This window comes from Eptatretus burgeri, chromosome 3 (assembly GCF_056783735.1).
Source record: "Eptatretus burgeri isolate ZD-2024b chromosome 3, Ebu_testis_v1, whole genome shotgun sequence".
In the NCBI taxonomy this organism is placed as follows: domain Eukaryota; kingdom Metazoa; phylum Chordata; class Myxini; order Myxiniformes; family Myxinidae; genus Eptatretus; species Eptatretus burgeri.
In genome coordinates, this window is record NC_140963.1 from 94,615,890 (window position 1) to 94,632,801 (window position 16,912).

General features: G+C 42.2%; 1 protein-coding gene across 1 annotated transcript in view; it reads right to left on the bottom strand.

Annotated features, from left to right (window-relative positions):
• Positions 1–712: 712 nt before the first annotated feature.
• The window catches only part of PSMB4 (proteasome 20S subunit beta 4), a 31,601-nt gene continuing 15,401 nt past the window's right edge, over positions 713–16,912 (bottom strand). Inside the window, exons 2-8 of the mRNA XM_085874600.1 lie at positions 12,831–13,037; positions 8,997–9,080; positions 3,938–4,000; positions 3,744–3,825; positions 3,302–3,418; positions 2,931–3,019; positions 713–809 (exon numbers count right to left, since the gene is read on the bottom strand). Of these exons, the coding sequence (XP_085730726.1) occupies positions 800–809; positions 2,931–3,019; positions 3,302–3,418; positions 3,744–3,825; positions 3,938–4,000; positions 8,997–9,080; positions 12,831–13,037 (652 nt within the window). The 3' untranslated portion in view covers positions 713–799. The remainder of the gene's footprint in view (positions 810–2,930; positions 3,020–3,301; positions 3,419–3,743; positions 3,826–3,937; positions 4,001–8,996; positions 9,081–12,830; positions 13,038–16,912) is intronic.

The following is a 16,912-nucleotide window of genomic DNA, read 5'->3' on the forward strand; positions in this document are numbered from 1 at the left end:
TTCCATTACATTATCTATCATCCTCAATGCCTCTTTCTTTCTCAATAAATTTTACCCTCCCACCCCATCACTCCATGGTACATCAACTTCTTTTGTTGACACAATTACAATCTTCACTCCAGCGGACAATCCTCATAGGTTGGCATCCATGAGGATGAAACTCCTCCTTAGGAAATGCCTGCTGAGTGCGGTGAGCAAAGCGGCGCTATTGTTGCGGCATTGCTGGTACCCAGTGCACCCCAGGAAGTGACGGCACTTTCCCCAAGCTCAGCGGTTGTGTTTTTCTAGTCATGTGATGCGTCGTGTATTCGTATGTATGTCCATGTGTGTGATGTGTGTGGCAGCTCCACCACGAGCCTTAAATCCTGCAAAAAATAAAAAAATAAAAAAAACCAAGGAAGCATCGAATCACCCTCATCTTTTGTGGGTTTTTTTCTCTCTCTGATGCCCTTTTAATATCTACCTATTTCACTCTTTCTTCCCATCTACAGATATCTCTACATCCTTTGTCAGTTTGCTCTTCCACAACCATAAACTGTATTAAAAATCTCGAGGTTTTAACCTGAAAAGACATTGTAGAAACATTCTACACATTTTTGTTTACCCTTATCTAAATGGCAGTCTCATGAGCACAGTTGCATAGTCAACGTAATATGAGATACCAAAGATAATTTTCAGTCTGATTAAAAACAAAAAACACAAAGCAGCCAGGTGGTGTTGAATGTTGTTTTATTCACAAAAGGACAAAATAATAATAAACCATGTTCAGCGAACACCAGTTCCTTCAAAACATCAGGCTCTATTCATTCCTGCAACAATAAAAACAACAAAAAAATTAATAAAGCAATGTCTGTCTAACCTTTCCTATAAGAGATGTGTGTGTGTGTGTGTGTGTGTGTGTGTGTGTGTGTGTGTGTGTGTGTGTGTGTGTGTGTGTGTGTGTGTCTGTGTGTGTCTGTGTGTGTCTGTGTGTGTCTGTGTGTGTCTCACAATTTTTCTCAGAGATGGCCAAACGGATATTCATCAAACTTTCACTGGTACATCAGTGAGTGCCATGGAGTGTTTTAGGCAAAATAAAAAAGTTGAAATTAAAAGTTGGATTTCTAAAATATCAATCACTTCATCGTGCCCAAGCCTTTGTAGCTTTGTGAAAGGTGATATTGAATGATCTCCGACCCCATTCCTTAGTGGGTGTAGGGAAGTGTTTTCGGCCACACCAAAACAATTGATTTCTTCAAAATGCCAACAGGAATAGAACAGCACTGGGCAATGCCGGGTACCCCTGCTAGTTTAAAATATACATGAAAGAGAAAATATTCACACAAGGTACACGTCACGTGGAGAGATATAGAAATTTGTTAACACAGGAACTCCTTTTTCCAATCGATTATTGGTGTGGTCAAGGCTCCCCAATCAGGGTTATGGTAATTTTTATGACATGCCAGTCAGCTTCAAGTGCCTGCAAATATATATATATATATATATATATATATATATATATATATATATATATATATATTAATACAATTGATCGTGCAGTAGCTTGGAGTGTTTGTACCTGAACCCCTGGCTCACAATCTGAAGAACCCAGTTTCAAAAACCATATACCACGCGTTTGTCCATTGCCTACAAATATCCTGGTAATTAATGTAAAAGTACACCGATGTTTACGGATGTCTGTACTGCACGTGATTGTTGTACAAGCTTCTCATTGAGCCTTAGAATGAATAATAATTTTTAAAAAATGAAGTTACCTCCAAAGAGCTCTGGCTGATATTGGCAAAGCATGTGTGGAAGAGGTTAGGGAGGTGGTGGTAGGGACACGACGTCAACCGATTTCCAATTAATAAAAATGGAAATCCACTAATTGACGGAAGTCCAGCACATCCAAATATGCTCAAACATGCACGTTTCTCATTCACCCAAATGTGACTGCCAAGCTGATAAAGACCAAGTGCAGATATGCTCTTCTGATTCCGATGTACCATGATCTGTTAAAAAGCGTCGGTGTGCCGAAGCAGTTTTGTGGCAAGGGTTCCACTCAGTTTGCCATTGGCTTCCCAGCAGTATTTAGAGCAGGAATTTGTTCATGGTGCTGGTGATAGCTCGCCTACTTTTTGCGAAGAACACCATGGGGATATATAACATCTACCAACTAATACCGGAAGATGGGATGCCCAATTTAATGTCCATCTGAGGAACGGCACACACATTGATGAATCACCCTGCATGTGAAACACCTGGATGACAGTTTATAGCTGGGTCGGGATTCAAACTCAGGTGAGACATAGATGTGAGTGTGTGTACATCAAGAGTCAAGGCCATGCTGCCAACCCGAGGCAAGTAAAGTGCATTAAAAACTGAGAGTGATGACAACTTTTACAATCAAATCTATTTCATCTCTTGTTAAGGACATTTCCGTCTACAAAATTTGTGGATTATAGGTGATGGCATGATTAGCGGCAAAATCGGGAAATGCACGCAAACAGCAAGCTGGGGTGAATGCGGGGTTTTGGATCTTCCAGAGATTTGTACAGGTGCTTTGTGAGAATACAGTTTGTGGGAATTTATCCTGAAACATACGATCATAACCAATGGCAAAGCCGACGTCACGCATTGCTTTACACTTTGTTCAAGATCATAACAAAAGGTGGTAGTACACCACCATCTCAGGTCATCCTGACCCATGATGCACCATCTAGTTGCAAGGTTGTAATGTTTTATCCCCGTTCTCTCTCGTCCCCTTATCGAGTCTAGTTGTCACTGCATGGCTCCACCCTTAGTGCGCTCCTCTCCACAAGCCTAGACTTTGTCTACAAAAAAAGAAGACTTAAAATGGCAAACCCTTTTCCCCTTTATAAAAAAAACAAAAAAAAAAACACAAAAATGGCCCTAAATTATAATGCACAAATTATATCCCACTGTAGTACCTCACAAAATGAGCAATTTCCCAGTTGGTGACGCAAGAAGCGGGAGGGAGAATTGTTGCACCGTCTTTGGTAACAATGGCAATTTCATACTGGAGGGTGGATGGGAGGGGAGAAAAACAACTTTTAAAAGCAATTCCAAATGATGCACCTCACACAGCAACTTGAAAACCAAACACTCGGTTCAATCCCAGATGAGAACACAACATTCCAACTGGAATGATTCAACAAAGCCACAATTTCATGGAAATTCTGGAAGCAAAAACAGCAGCAATGAAAGGCTTGATTTCAACTGCTGCATGCGAGTCATGGCTTGTGCACCAAGAAAATGAAAACGCATAATCGGATCACACACTGTGACAACAGCAGCCTACCCTGTTGAAGGCTCTGGAGTCACGGTAATAGAGGATTTTGAGGCAGCGCTCCAGCAGAGTCAATGCCTCATCTTTGCTCATATTTGGATTCTTCTCATGTGCATCCCGCATCAACGGCTGTGAAAGGCGCAAGCATGCAAAGGGGGCGAGAGAGTAAAAACAACTTTCAGTTGTTAAAACCTATGATGATCGTAAAGATCATAAAAAAAAAACAACAACAAAAAACAATGTTAAAACCGATGACAAATATTCAGTCAAGTCTTGAAAGTGGATTTCTCAAACCTCCAGGTAAAACAGCTTGTGAAGTACAAAGAAATAAAAGAATAAACATCGAAATTTACATGTGAGGTTAAGAAGGATTCGCTATGTTTCATTGCATCCCAGTTGCTTTGTTCCAGCTGAAAGTCAATGTAAATGGTCATTGGAAGAGAGTGCTCCTTACCAATGCTATGAATGCACCAAAACCTGTTGCCACCACTGGAGACTCATACGCCAGACCAATTCTGTCCACGTATCCGAGAAAACTGTCCAAAAACAAAACCAGACAAAGGAAAGACAAACACTTGACAACATCAATAAATTTGCTTTCTGCGAGTAAAAGTTGAGACACTTTATGATAAATATATTTTTAAGTACCTTTCTTCATCATGATAGCCTCCCACCAAAATAGTATTCCAGAGGGGGTTTAGCTTGCTTCTCCTGTAAAACAGTCAAAGGTTAACAGCTCATAAATCAATCTCCCCCACACCTCCCACTATGCATGTACAATTTTAGGGTTAGTCTCAAAACAAATGCAAGACAAGGCAATTTCATGCCAGTCTCCATAGAGTGTATATATGCCTCAAGTATAAAACAGGGTCCGACAAAAGTCGTCGAGAACCACGAACCCACCAATAATAATAATCTATATATAATGGAGGGAAGGTAGAGTAAGTTGTACGTTTCATGTCGTCCGACAAGAGGATTTGACTGAGGAAGCTCAAACTTTCAGGGATTAATAAGGCCACCCTGAAGTTGTGCAATATCTTCCTTGAGGGGGGGGGGCATGGGGGATGAAGGGAGGGAGGGTGTGCAATTGAAATTATCCGAGCGATATCGCCACGATGTATTATATATGCACATAAGAAAGAGGCATATTTTTGCTTCATGTATACAACTCGGGTTATTTTTTTTTATCTTCGGAAGCGATTGAGGCAGCGGTATGTTGCCTACACATTGCCCCGAAAAAAGGATGTATCAGAAAAAGATTGCCGACTCGTAGGGATGGTACTCTGCAATGGTATTACCAATCATAAAGATAATAACATGGTACCCACCCTCCCCCCACCCTACTTGCACCCCATCCCCCCCGAGCCGCTCCCATAGAGAGCGGGTGATTCTAGTAATAATAATAATACACCTTTCACAAAGGGATGGCTCAAGGTACTTGTTTCGGAAAAGATCAACTTGTAATACAACAGCAGTAAGCATAATCCACAACGATGAGGTTTTGTAAGCTACTGCAGCTTTGAGATAAAGAGGTAAATCAAAATGATACGAAATAAAACCAAATATAGAATCTGTTGAAAACAAGTAGGAGGAGGAAAGGAGAGAAGAAAAGAGGAATATAAAGTAAAATAAAGCACTGCAGCTCTGGACACGTGGAGTTAACTGCAAGTCCAGGTGTGGTATGAGAGGGTTCGCCTGAGATAGGTACAGCTGATGGTCACAACTCCACACCAGCAGCAGCTCCACCAAGTGGGATGGACATGAGATTGGAATGGAGGGGCAGAAATGCAGACAGAACGAGAGTGCATAACCTCCACTACGCAATGCCTGATCCACGAGAACATATCGGGCCCAATAAATTTTTGAAATATCATGCTATACCGTATATCGTTTTTGGCCCTATCTCTCAATAGTGAAGAATCGCTTTAGAAACGAAATAATTCTCGTATCCAGATTCGGATCAACACCAAAATCGAATCAATTCGTCCTTGTCACACACCCAACCTGTCCACGAGGTTTCGTCCGAATCCTTCCGCAACTTTTTGAGATACCGTGCTATATATTACTTCAGCCCTATCTCTCAATGGTGAAGAATCACTTAAAAAAAAGTTATCAGATCTGGATCCGGATTCAGATCTTCACCAAAATTGAAACAATTCTTCCTCGGCACACACCCAACACGACCACCAAGTTTCATCCGAATCCATCAACAACGTTTTGAGATATCGTGCGAAATATCATTTTGGCCCGACCACCTACCTCTCAATGGTGAAGAATCACTTAAAAAATTCAATAGTTGGATCAGGATCCAGAATTTCACCAAAATATAATCAGTTTGTCCATGTCACACACCCAATCTGTCCACAAAATTTCATTCGGATCCGTCCATAACTTTTTGAGATATCCTACACACAAACAAACAAACAAATAAACAAGACAACGACGTCGTGCAGAGCACGATACACGATACTTGCACAATCCATAAAACAAATTTGACCTCAAAAATAATTGGTGGTTGAATTGAATGACCAAACATGCAACTCCTCTTCAAAATTCAAGTGACTCGGATGAAAATTGACAATTTTAGAAATCCGGCCGATGTTGACCTTTTAACCAAAGTGGACCTCCAAAAGAATTGATTGGTTGAATTCAGTGGCCTGAAGAATATATCCTCTTTTAATTTCAAGTGAATCAGATGAAAACTGAGGATTTTAGAAACACCACCTTGGTTATTGACCTTTTGGTCCATGTTGATCTTAAAAATAATTGGTTGGTTCAATTCAGTGACCTGAAATATAAATCCTCTTCAAATTTCAAGTCAATCGGATGAAAATTGAGGATTTTAGAAATCTCACCGAAGTTGTTGACCTTTTGCCTCTGTTGACCTTTTGACCTCAAAAAACAATAAGCTTCTTCCTTATGGCAAACTCTACCATGTGGTGACGTTTCGTGAAAATTGGTTTAAAATAATTGCCACCTGGAGGTGACAGACAGACGGACAGACCACCAAAATCGACCAACCAATATACTTGAAAAATCTTCGATTTTGCAAGTAACAAAGAGACAGAAAGGGGAGAAAACATAACTTCCTTCACCTTCAGTGGCAGAGGTAAAAAGGTGCAGCTGGCTAGCCTGCTTACACATACAGAGTCGAACAAACTCCCCATTTTCGCAGATGTCCAAAGAGCGAAGATATTTGTGACCCCATCGTGCAAGATCAAACAGCAATATGCAGAGTTCTGTGAAGAACATTTTTATTCAAGTTTCAAAGTGCCAACTCTGTCTGCCTGCCAACCCCACCCCAATTTGGGAATGTCCATTTGGGATCGTGGGCAACATGACAACTACGCCAGAGAGATCAGCACCCAACATGGAGACAAAGCAGCACTGTAGACCTCAATGGAGAGTCAAAGTGTCACAGACAGACACACACACACACACACACACACACACACACACACACACACACACCACACACACACACACACACACACACACACACACACACACACACACACACACACACACACACACACACACACACACCTGGGCAAGCAAAGGAAATTGCAAAAAATAAAAATAAAAAAGGCATCTCAATTTCAACATCAAGTGTGACATTTATTGTGGGAATTTTTCTGAAAACTGATTGTCCATTCGCCCTCATCTTGTTTTGGAATTGGGCAGAATCGATTGTCGTGAATATTAATTTCCCTTTGGGTGGACAAATGATTGCACAGCAAGCAAAAATAACATTGGCCAAATGCAGCCAATCAAAAACAGGCTTTGAGCCATGAAACAAAACCTTGATAAAAAAAGTAAATAGAGCACAAATAAATCCAAGGGAAAGGTGAGCAAGAAGAAAAAGAAGAAAAAGAATACGAGGGTCTCTCTCCCTCCGACCCTCTTTCTCTATATATGCTTCAGAGCAGACCCGACCCGTCGCTTAACTGACGAACTGATTAGTCATCCAGTTTCCAAAAAATGCTATATTGGTCACTTTGGCATCACTTTACAGACTCAAAAAAAATCTTCTGAGGCCACGTTCACAAAGCCCATGTTACTTCCCTCACAAAACTGTATATAGACCCTGATTTCGGAGTTTGTAGCTTTCACCTCCTTTCCCACCACCCTCACCCTGGCCGCACATCTCTTGCTGCTGGAAATGTTTCCCTGACACGATGTCCCCGGCTCCCTCTGGTTATTACTTGTCCGACTATGACAGGTCCCTCCATTTTGGGTGAGAAGGAGGAAGGAAAAATGTCCCTTCCTACTAGAAATCTCTCACACACGATAAAAGGCTTTGACAGGCCCCTCTAGTTTTTGTGGGGTGGGGGAGGGGGGGAGAAGGAAAGTAGTACAAATTTACCTGTGTGAAGAGTGCTTTAACCTCAGCCTTAACCAGGTAAAAAAAAGGAAAATATCCTCTGCCATGACCACTGGGTGGTGCTACACAATATACATTTACATCAAGAATTGACACCCCCACCCCCGCCACCCCCCCTCCTACACCAGAGAGCGAGGCCACGGCCACAGAGCCTGTGTTACCCCCCCCCCCCCCGCCAAGCAAAGTTGTATTTGGACCCTGAGTTTGGAGTTTGTAACTTAAAATATGTCACCCTCCCTCTTCACTCTGGTAATGATCAACCTTCCATCCAACCTCTCCTGTTCATTCTGTCCTCACGGCCTCCTGTAAAAGCCTGTATCTGTCTAGTTATTGCAAGAGAATAACATCATTGACACGGAACATGGCTATCCGCACAGGCCAAGTGGCAACGGCAGAAATTTGCCCCCTTCCAGAAGGATTGGGTTGCCATTTTCACAGCATCTGACATTGATTTTATCTGAGAATATGTTTACAAAAGCCTACTCTCTCACGTTCTATCTATCTCTCTCATGCACAGGTTTATCTGATCCCCTCTGTGACTATCCTATCCATCCTCTCAGCCCTCGGATGCTGAATCCTATGGGGAGTCGGCTGTGGTTAGGCAGCTTCCCTTCTCAACATGGAAAACTAACCCGACTGCAGATAACTTTATATCACTCGGTAAAGCTTCCAGCAAGTGCTCCCAACTGAGAGAATAGCCGGAAAACATCTTGCAAATCTCAAGGCTGAACTCTCCAACAAGCATCCTTCCTAAAAGTTAGGGTGGCACCTTCGCACGCGTGTCTCGTGTACACTCTTCCATCTCCTTCACCTCACGTGGCATAACTGCAGCCTCTCTGCTTAAGTCTTAAGATAAGGCAGAATGTCTCAACTCGGTGTTTGCAACTAATCTCATGTCACCAACACATCTCGCGGCTGTATTTTTCATTGGGCCAGGGAGGAATTGAGCATGCCATACATAAGAGCATGTGCAAAGAGAAGAGACTCCAATATGACAATCGTCATCATAACCCATACAGAAAGCTTTTAAAATACCTTGTTTATATTTTATTTGTGAGACAGGAAAGGAGGAAAGAGTTGTGTGACATTTAATAACACTTCCCCAGTGAACATACTAAATGCTATAGAACATTATCGAGGATCACAAGACTCAAATGACACACCTTTACAAAATATTTTCTCGAGTCAAGCAGAAATATATATATATATATATATATATATATATATATATATATATATATATATATATATATATATATATATATATATATATATATATATATATACATATATATTTCTTCCAATGAGATTAGGTAATCGTACCGGTTGTACAGGACTCTCGTGAGCCAGGAATGAAAAGCTTTTGGTTTGCTCTGGTGTCCATCACCAGCAACTTCATCATCGATCCTGTGGTCATTCAAAACAGAACAGAAAATAGTCATTCACAATCACTTGAGTAGTTTTTTTCCACTGGAGTCAAATTTAGGCTCATGGTCAGTGACTGAAGTTAGAATGTATAGAATAGGGCACCACACAGCCCATTGTATAGTTAGAACAGTGGAAAAAAAAATCGGAGCAGAATCACAAAATACAAAATAGAAGGGCACTCGGTAGAGTGCATACCTCCGCCAGAGTGAACAGTTTACATTTTCTATCAAACCGATAGGCAGGATCTGGATCCGGACCTGAAGCAAAATCTAATCAGTTTGTTCTCGTCACCTAACCAACTCATCCACAACTTTTTGAGATACCCTGCTCACAAACAGACAGACAGAGGTGAAAATATAACATCATCCACCTTCTGTGGTGGAGGTAACCAAAAAGCATCCCAAAATACAAAGCCTGTCTGCGAAACTTGAAGAAAATACAGTAGCTGAACAAAATCCCAATTTATTAATTAGTTTTACATATTCTCATTATAAAGGTTTGTTGAAAATTTGATGAGAAATGCTCAAATGGTAAACTCGAAAGCATCTCAAAATGCAATTGAACAAAATAAAGAAACACGGAAGCAATTACAAAACCCGGCCATCTCGTGCTGACGCACAGAGGACCAACTAATCAGGGGATATTTGTACTCATTAGGCCTTAGTTATTTTATAACTTAGTTTACGCAGTTCTTCAGCAAAATGTAGGGTCGGTCGGTCGAAATATCAATATAATTTCAATTTTTAGAAATTATATATTTTTATGATTTTTTTTTCGATGTTCCATGGAAAAGACAAGGGGAGGTGGGGGTGGGGGGGATAAATATAAATCCCGGACCAGGAGGATCTAAGAAAACATTGAAGATGGAAGACCATTCAACTGCAGAATGCCCATATTCACTGTATCATCTGATGTGAAAAACAATAGAGAGGGATTAAAACTTGTTTTCACCCGGGTCGTCCGTCCGGCTGGCTGGCTGGGCGTCAACATTTATAGCTGCGAGTGCGATAACTCAAACTGTTCACCATATCGATTTGAAATTTGGGTCACACATGTACCACCTGAAAAGGAAGAAGCCTATTAATTTTGAGCGTGGCCGGCTACAAGATGGCCGACTGGGGTGGCGTCAACATTTATAGCTGTGAGTGCGATAACTCATAAACTGTTTGCCATATCGATTTGAAATTTGGGGAACACATGTACCACCTGAAAAGGAAGAACCCTATTGATTTTGGGCGTGGCCGGATCCAATATGGCCGACTGGGGCGGTCCGTCCATCCGCCTGGCTGGCTGGACGTCAACATTTATAGCTGTGAGTGCAATAACTCAAACTGTTCACCATATCGATTTGAAATTTGGGTCACACATGTACCACCTGAAAAGGAAGAACCATATTGATTTTGGGCGTGGCCGGATCTTGAAAAAATGGCCGGATCGGCCATCTTGAAAAAAATGTTTTTTCGCCATATCGATTTGAAATTTGAGTCACACATGTACCACCTGAAAAGGAAGAACCCTATTGATTTTGGGCGTGGGCGGATCCAAGATGGGAGACTGGGGCGGCCATCTTGAAAAAAAAGTTTTTTTGTAATAAATGGAAAAACGCTTATCTGATTTAAATTATTTTTCAATGGCGGGGGATTCCCCATCTCTGATGGTATATTTTTACAATATAGTCTGGCATGTTTTTCTTATAGAAACCTGTTGGGTCATCAAACAAATGGAAACAATGCTGAGAAAATGACTGTCCAAGTCGTAGATGTGTGCATGCACACCAGTGCATAGTGCTGGATATGATTAAATATACCATCAGAGATGGGGAATCCCCTGACATTGAAAAATAATTTAAATCAAATAAGCGGTTTTCCATTGATTACAAAAAACATTTTTTTCAAGATGGCCACCCAGTCGGCCATCTTGGATTCAGCCACGCCCAAAATCAATAGGGTTCTTCCTTTTCAGGTGGTATATGTGTGACCCGAATTTCAAATCAATATGGCGAACAGTTTATGAGTTATCGCACTCACAGCTATTAATGTTGACGCCACCCCAGTCGGCCATCTTGGAGCCGGGCACGCCCAAAATCAATGGGGTTCTTCTTTTTCAGGTGGTACATGTGCGACCCGAATTTCAAATCGATATGGCGAACAGTTTATGAGTTATCGCACTCACAGCTATAAATGTTGACGCCGCCCCAGTCAGCCATCTTGGAGCCGGGCACGCCCAAAATCAATGGGGTTCTTCCTTTTCAGGTGGTACATGTGCGACCCGAATTTCAAATCGATATGGCGAACAGTTTATGAGTTATCGCACTCATAGCTATAAATGTTGACGCCGCCCCAGTCGGCCATCTTGGAGCCGGCCATGCCCAAAATCAATAGGCTTCTTCCTTTTCAGGTGGTGCATGTGTGACCCAAATTTCAAATCGATATGGCAAACAGTTTATGAGTTATCGCACTCACAGCTACAAATGTTGACGCCCAGCCAGCCAGCCAGCCGGAAGGACGACCCGGGTGATAACAATATCCCCCTTCCGCCACGCGGCGGGGGATAAAAAAAAAGTGTCTACTAGGAGTCAACATGCTCAAAACGGTCAATCAAAGCCATAACCAGCTCTTACTTTTCAGCGGGCATCTGATCGTACCGTCTCCCATCCCCATGAGCACATCAAAGGATGATTTCTGGTCCGTTGAAGGCTGAATATCAGCATCTCACAGGGAAACTTTGACGTACTTGGCACCAAAATCTTTCAATACGAACAGCGGTGACCAACTTTCGATTGAAACAAAATCGGCACGATCGAGAGTAGCCTGCGAATCATCCCTGCTGCTGCTCTGAATTGATGCAATAGTTTGGCCAGAATATTTGTCGTCAAGATGTTGTGTGATCAAATCACCAATACAGTCACTAAGATTTATACGGCTGACATGCTTCTTAATCACTTTCGCCCCAGAAACCAGTCAATCTGAACCACGCTGGCCACTGCTCAGACGCCATGACCGAAGACAACTGCGCAGCTCCACTGCGCAGTTTGGTTAAAGGTGACTCGGCATTTTGGCGCGCACGCGAGAAATTATATTTTGAAAATAAATGCAGACGTTTACATTTCGAAATGTGAAACTTTTGCACCTTCGGCGGAAAATGTATAAATATAAAAGGCTAAAAATGTGTTTTATATTTATATTTCATTTCGGCAAATATACCATCGGCGGATCCGTAAACCAAGTTATAAAATAACTAAGGCCTTACTTGCAAAATCAAAGGTTTTTAAAGTATATTGGTCGGTCAACTTTGTTAATTCCGTTTGTATCTGTCAACTGCATACAGGTAACAATTTCAAACCGATATTCACAAAACTTCACCACCTGGTGGAGATCATCATAAGCAAGAAGCCTATTGCTTTTGAGATCAAAAGGCCAACATAGGTCAAAGGTCAACAACTTTATCTAGTTTCTAAAATCCTCAATTTTCATCCAATTGACTTGAAATTTGAACGTGGTTTGCACAATCGGTTATTGAATTCAACCATCAATGATTTTTAAGGTCAAAATTGTTTTATGGATTTTGCAAGTGTCGTGCATCTTTCTTGTTGCGACTTTGATCTTTCACATTTTGAACCAATTATTAATTGGTCTTCTTCATATTTCCATATTAAAGGCATGTTGAAAATTTGATGAAAAAAAGCTCAAGTAGTAAAAAGATTATGGCCTTGCCCTCCCAACAACTTACACCATTTGTTCGATGATGTCATGCAGGTACTGATAATCAGCGTAATCTCCAGCACATGCGAGGACAGTGTAATCGTTGACCCGCATGACACGCGAGATGTTTCTGAAACGTGCGAGCGATCCATAGGAACCGAGCATGTCAGCAGCCACTGCAACTCCACCAGCAAATTTCACTCCGAGAACGGATGTGCCAACGACCATGGGATTCCTGTGAGTAGAACAAGTCAGAGTTGTATTGAACGGAAAAGGTAACACCATGAACAAGAAACTGAAGAATCAAATAACATTTAAGTATGGCATTTGGAGTTATTGTTTTAGTTCATTATCCAAACTCTGTTTTAGGTTCCATGGTGGACCATCAATCCATGTTTCATGATGCATGGATCATGATGGTTGCACAGCTTAACCTCACAGAATAGACTCTGTCGAGCGAGTTAAGTCAAGAAGTAGGGATTTGGCCAAAGTGCCAGCAATAACTCGTCCACTCTTCATTGAAAAATACCGTGGGATATTTAAAAAAATCCGTCAATAATTTATCAATGCTAGAAGACGGTTCTCCAGCTTAATATCCTATCCAATGGACGGCACACTTTTTGAGGCAACAATCTGTTTGTGTAGAATCAGTCTGACAGTTTATATATATGTGATTGAAATCCAGACTGGACTGCTCAAAGGCAAGTGGTGCTACTTCTGAGCCATTCCATCATCTGTTGGAACGAATGAATAATGACAGGGAAGTGCATGCAGTGTGACGACTGGTTAAAACCTCCCCCTTTTCTCTTTCTTCATGCTTTTTCAAGATATTATTGGGGTTTTACTGGGGGGAAAAAAGTGTATTCTATGATGAAAGGTGTATTCTTCAGTAAAACCCAGTCAAAAACGAAGACAATCCAGAATATCATAACCAAATAAATAAAGACAATCAAGAATATAATGCAAGCTTGGTTTTGCAGAAGGACATAATACGGAGCAATGCTCCTCAATTCAGTTATAGTTATGAAAAAGTATTACAAAAGTAAAAGTTTCATTCAAGTACTCATAGTTTTCATTTTACTCTTGCCAAACTTTTATAGTCTTGGAAACTGGCTGGGTGATAGGAAGCAAAGAGTGGCTGTGGGTGGGAGGATGTCTGGGTGGGAGGATGCAAGTAATGGGGGTACTTCAAGGATGAGTATTGGGACCATTATTTTTCAGAATCTGCATTTATAATATGGATTGTGGGGTTCAGAGTCAGCTTTCCAAATATGCAGATGACACAAAGCTTTGAGGCAAGGTACACAGCAGAGAATGAGGACGCACTCTCCGGCACATATGATCAAAGTGTATTTCATATGAAACGAGCTTAAATCAGAATCATTAATGGTGAAAACTGGTGGGAGCAGAAAATAAAATAATGATATAAATTTGTTTTCATGAAGAAGTGAAAGTTTGTATTTTTCTAGACTTGAAGGACGTTTCCATTTCGTCTTATTATATATAGCAGCAATCGAAGAGCTAACAATCAAAATAATGGGGATGACTCATTCAAGTTATTTTGATGAAACACTCAAAATCCAGGATCACTGCCAACCTCCACTCATTCATTACTCTTTATTTTTTCTCTCACCCATGGAAACGACCTCCACATAGTCTTCAATCTCATTCTTCCTTCCAGGGATTCAAGATGGCTAGCTGGTCACCACCATCTCAGATCATCCCACATCCAAAACCTTGATCTTTTTTACCCTCATTAACCCTCCCCTTTCCAAATTTCCAGTTTTTCCTTGTACTTCTGTGATTGAGAGTTTGCGGCTGTGTCCATCTTGTTCACCTCGTGTCCTCTCTTTGCGCTATTTATTCCCCATGTCCATTACTTCTTCACGTTTCCCTCTATTTTGTCTCTCAACACTGCTATTGGTGTATTCCCCCCATCCTCTTTCTTAAGTTACGCCCTGATCCATTATGTGTTCTCGCTCTTCCAGGAGCCTTGACACGATATAAAACAAAACCGCCCAAGACAAAACCGAAGCACAAGGCCCACTACTCGAACATTGCAGATTTGATGCCCCGTTATTTTTACGGTCTCTACTTGGGTGAAGCTCCACTAAAATACACCAATTATTCCTATAACCTCACTTGGTTAAACTCATGCATCCAAGCTTTGTCCTGTTTGTGGAAATTCCTTCAGGAAACTTTTGAATCCCTCATTCCCCTCCAAAGTTTTAAGGAAGGAATTGACCCGGATTTTTCCGGGCCGGCGATCTGACATTCCGGGAGATTGAGCCGGGCCGACTCGCGGCTCAGTCTGGCGGTCGTGTCGCAGCCGACGTCCCGGCGAAGCTATAACAATATATGTATATATATATATATATATATATATATATATATATATATATATATATATATATATATTCTTGTGGATTTCCGTGCGTTCGGCGTGCGCACGACCTTTTCAACCCAATCCAGGCCACGCGTCCACCGAATGAGCAATCCAGTCGCAGCTTCTGAATCAATGCCGAAACTCAGCTACGGGTGTGTTAACCACACCATAGATCAGCCATCTCTTCTGTCCACGCACTGCAGGGTCAATCGCCGAATTATCGATGTACCTAATTATTCACGCAGACAGAAATGCCGGGGATCTACACCTCAACGGAGTCAGCATGAAAACGAGCCGCTTAAGCAGCTCGTTCCATTTGCTATTACCGAGCAGTTATATATCGCCAAGCCCCGGACACGATTATCTTATCGGTGTTAAAAACCAGCTAACATTCCGAACGCTCCATGGCAGTCAATGTGAGGAAGGGACGCTACGAGCAGGTGACATTTAACAATGGGGACATTTATTTGAACACAGGCAAATCAATGAATGGGGGGGATGGGAAAAAAGACACGAGCAAAAACCTACAGCAGAGTTCTACTATGAAATGTAAAGCAAATACAATACAGGCACTTAACAGTTTCCTACTTATTAGACGGGCCCACAAACACTCGTACGCAAACACACACCCAAGAAATGGTGGCTGATGCCTTTAATCAGGACTTCAAATCAGAGGACAGATGAGCTGAAACCCAGAACCTATCTCGAACCTCTCCACCTCATGTGGTCTTCAAAGCTGTTCGGACCCAGGCTCCAGCGAGAGCGAGCTGGATCCAATCGCCGTGAGCCGCGATCCTTCCCGAGCTCCAGCGAATCCTCTCGTGCTTCTGAACACGTGCTGGTGAGACGAGGCGCCGATCCTTCTAGTTGATGTGTCACTTCCTCGAATAACCACCTCCAAGATGAGGCCAAGGAGTCGCACCAAGTCGGGAGCCAAGCGGAGAACAAAGAGCTCCGAGCCGAGCAACCAGATAAACTCTCTTCCAATGAACAAAGCCTCTCAAAACACGAACCAGGATCAAGAAGCAACCACCAGCAACTCGAGCCGAGCAACCAGCTCAACTCTCTCCTGATGAACAAAGCAGCCGACTCTCTTCGATGAACCAAGCCAGAGCCAAAAAAGCAAACCGAGCCAAGCAGAACATGAAGGCCTGCTGAAAAGCCAATCCGAAGCAAAAAGCTCTCCAAAAAGCCTCCACCTCGCCAAGCAGAAGCAAGAAGCTCACTGAACTAAAAGTCTCAACCCTCGCAAAGCAGAACCCGAAGGCCTGCTAAAAGCCAAGCCGAAGCAAAAAACCTTCAATAAGCCTTCAACCCAAACCCAAGCCAAGCAGAAGCCGCCGCTTACTACTGAAAAACGAACAAAGCCGAGGATCTCTTCCTTATTCTTATCGGCCCCCTCCCCCGCTCCCTGCGTGACTCATGCCCTCGTGCTCCATCCCCTGCTCAACCACGGGTGGTAGGGAGTTATTTCCGTCCCGTGATTCAGGACGGGAGGGCTCTTCTTCCTCTTCGCAGAAGAGGGGGAGGGGCGTGTTCCTCTCTGTTGTGATCGCTCCCTAACTATTAAATTAAATCACAGCGCATTTAATCAATTTCTGCCCATTAAACAATGGAAGGTGACCCATCTGTAGAACATGCACTTATCGACATCTGAGCTAAAGGAACCTGAATGTTGTGTGTGATCGAATTCCAAATTCGTAACACTACCCCCTCCCCTATTT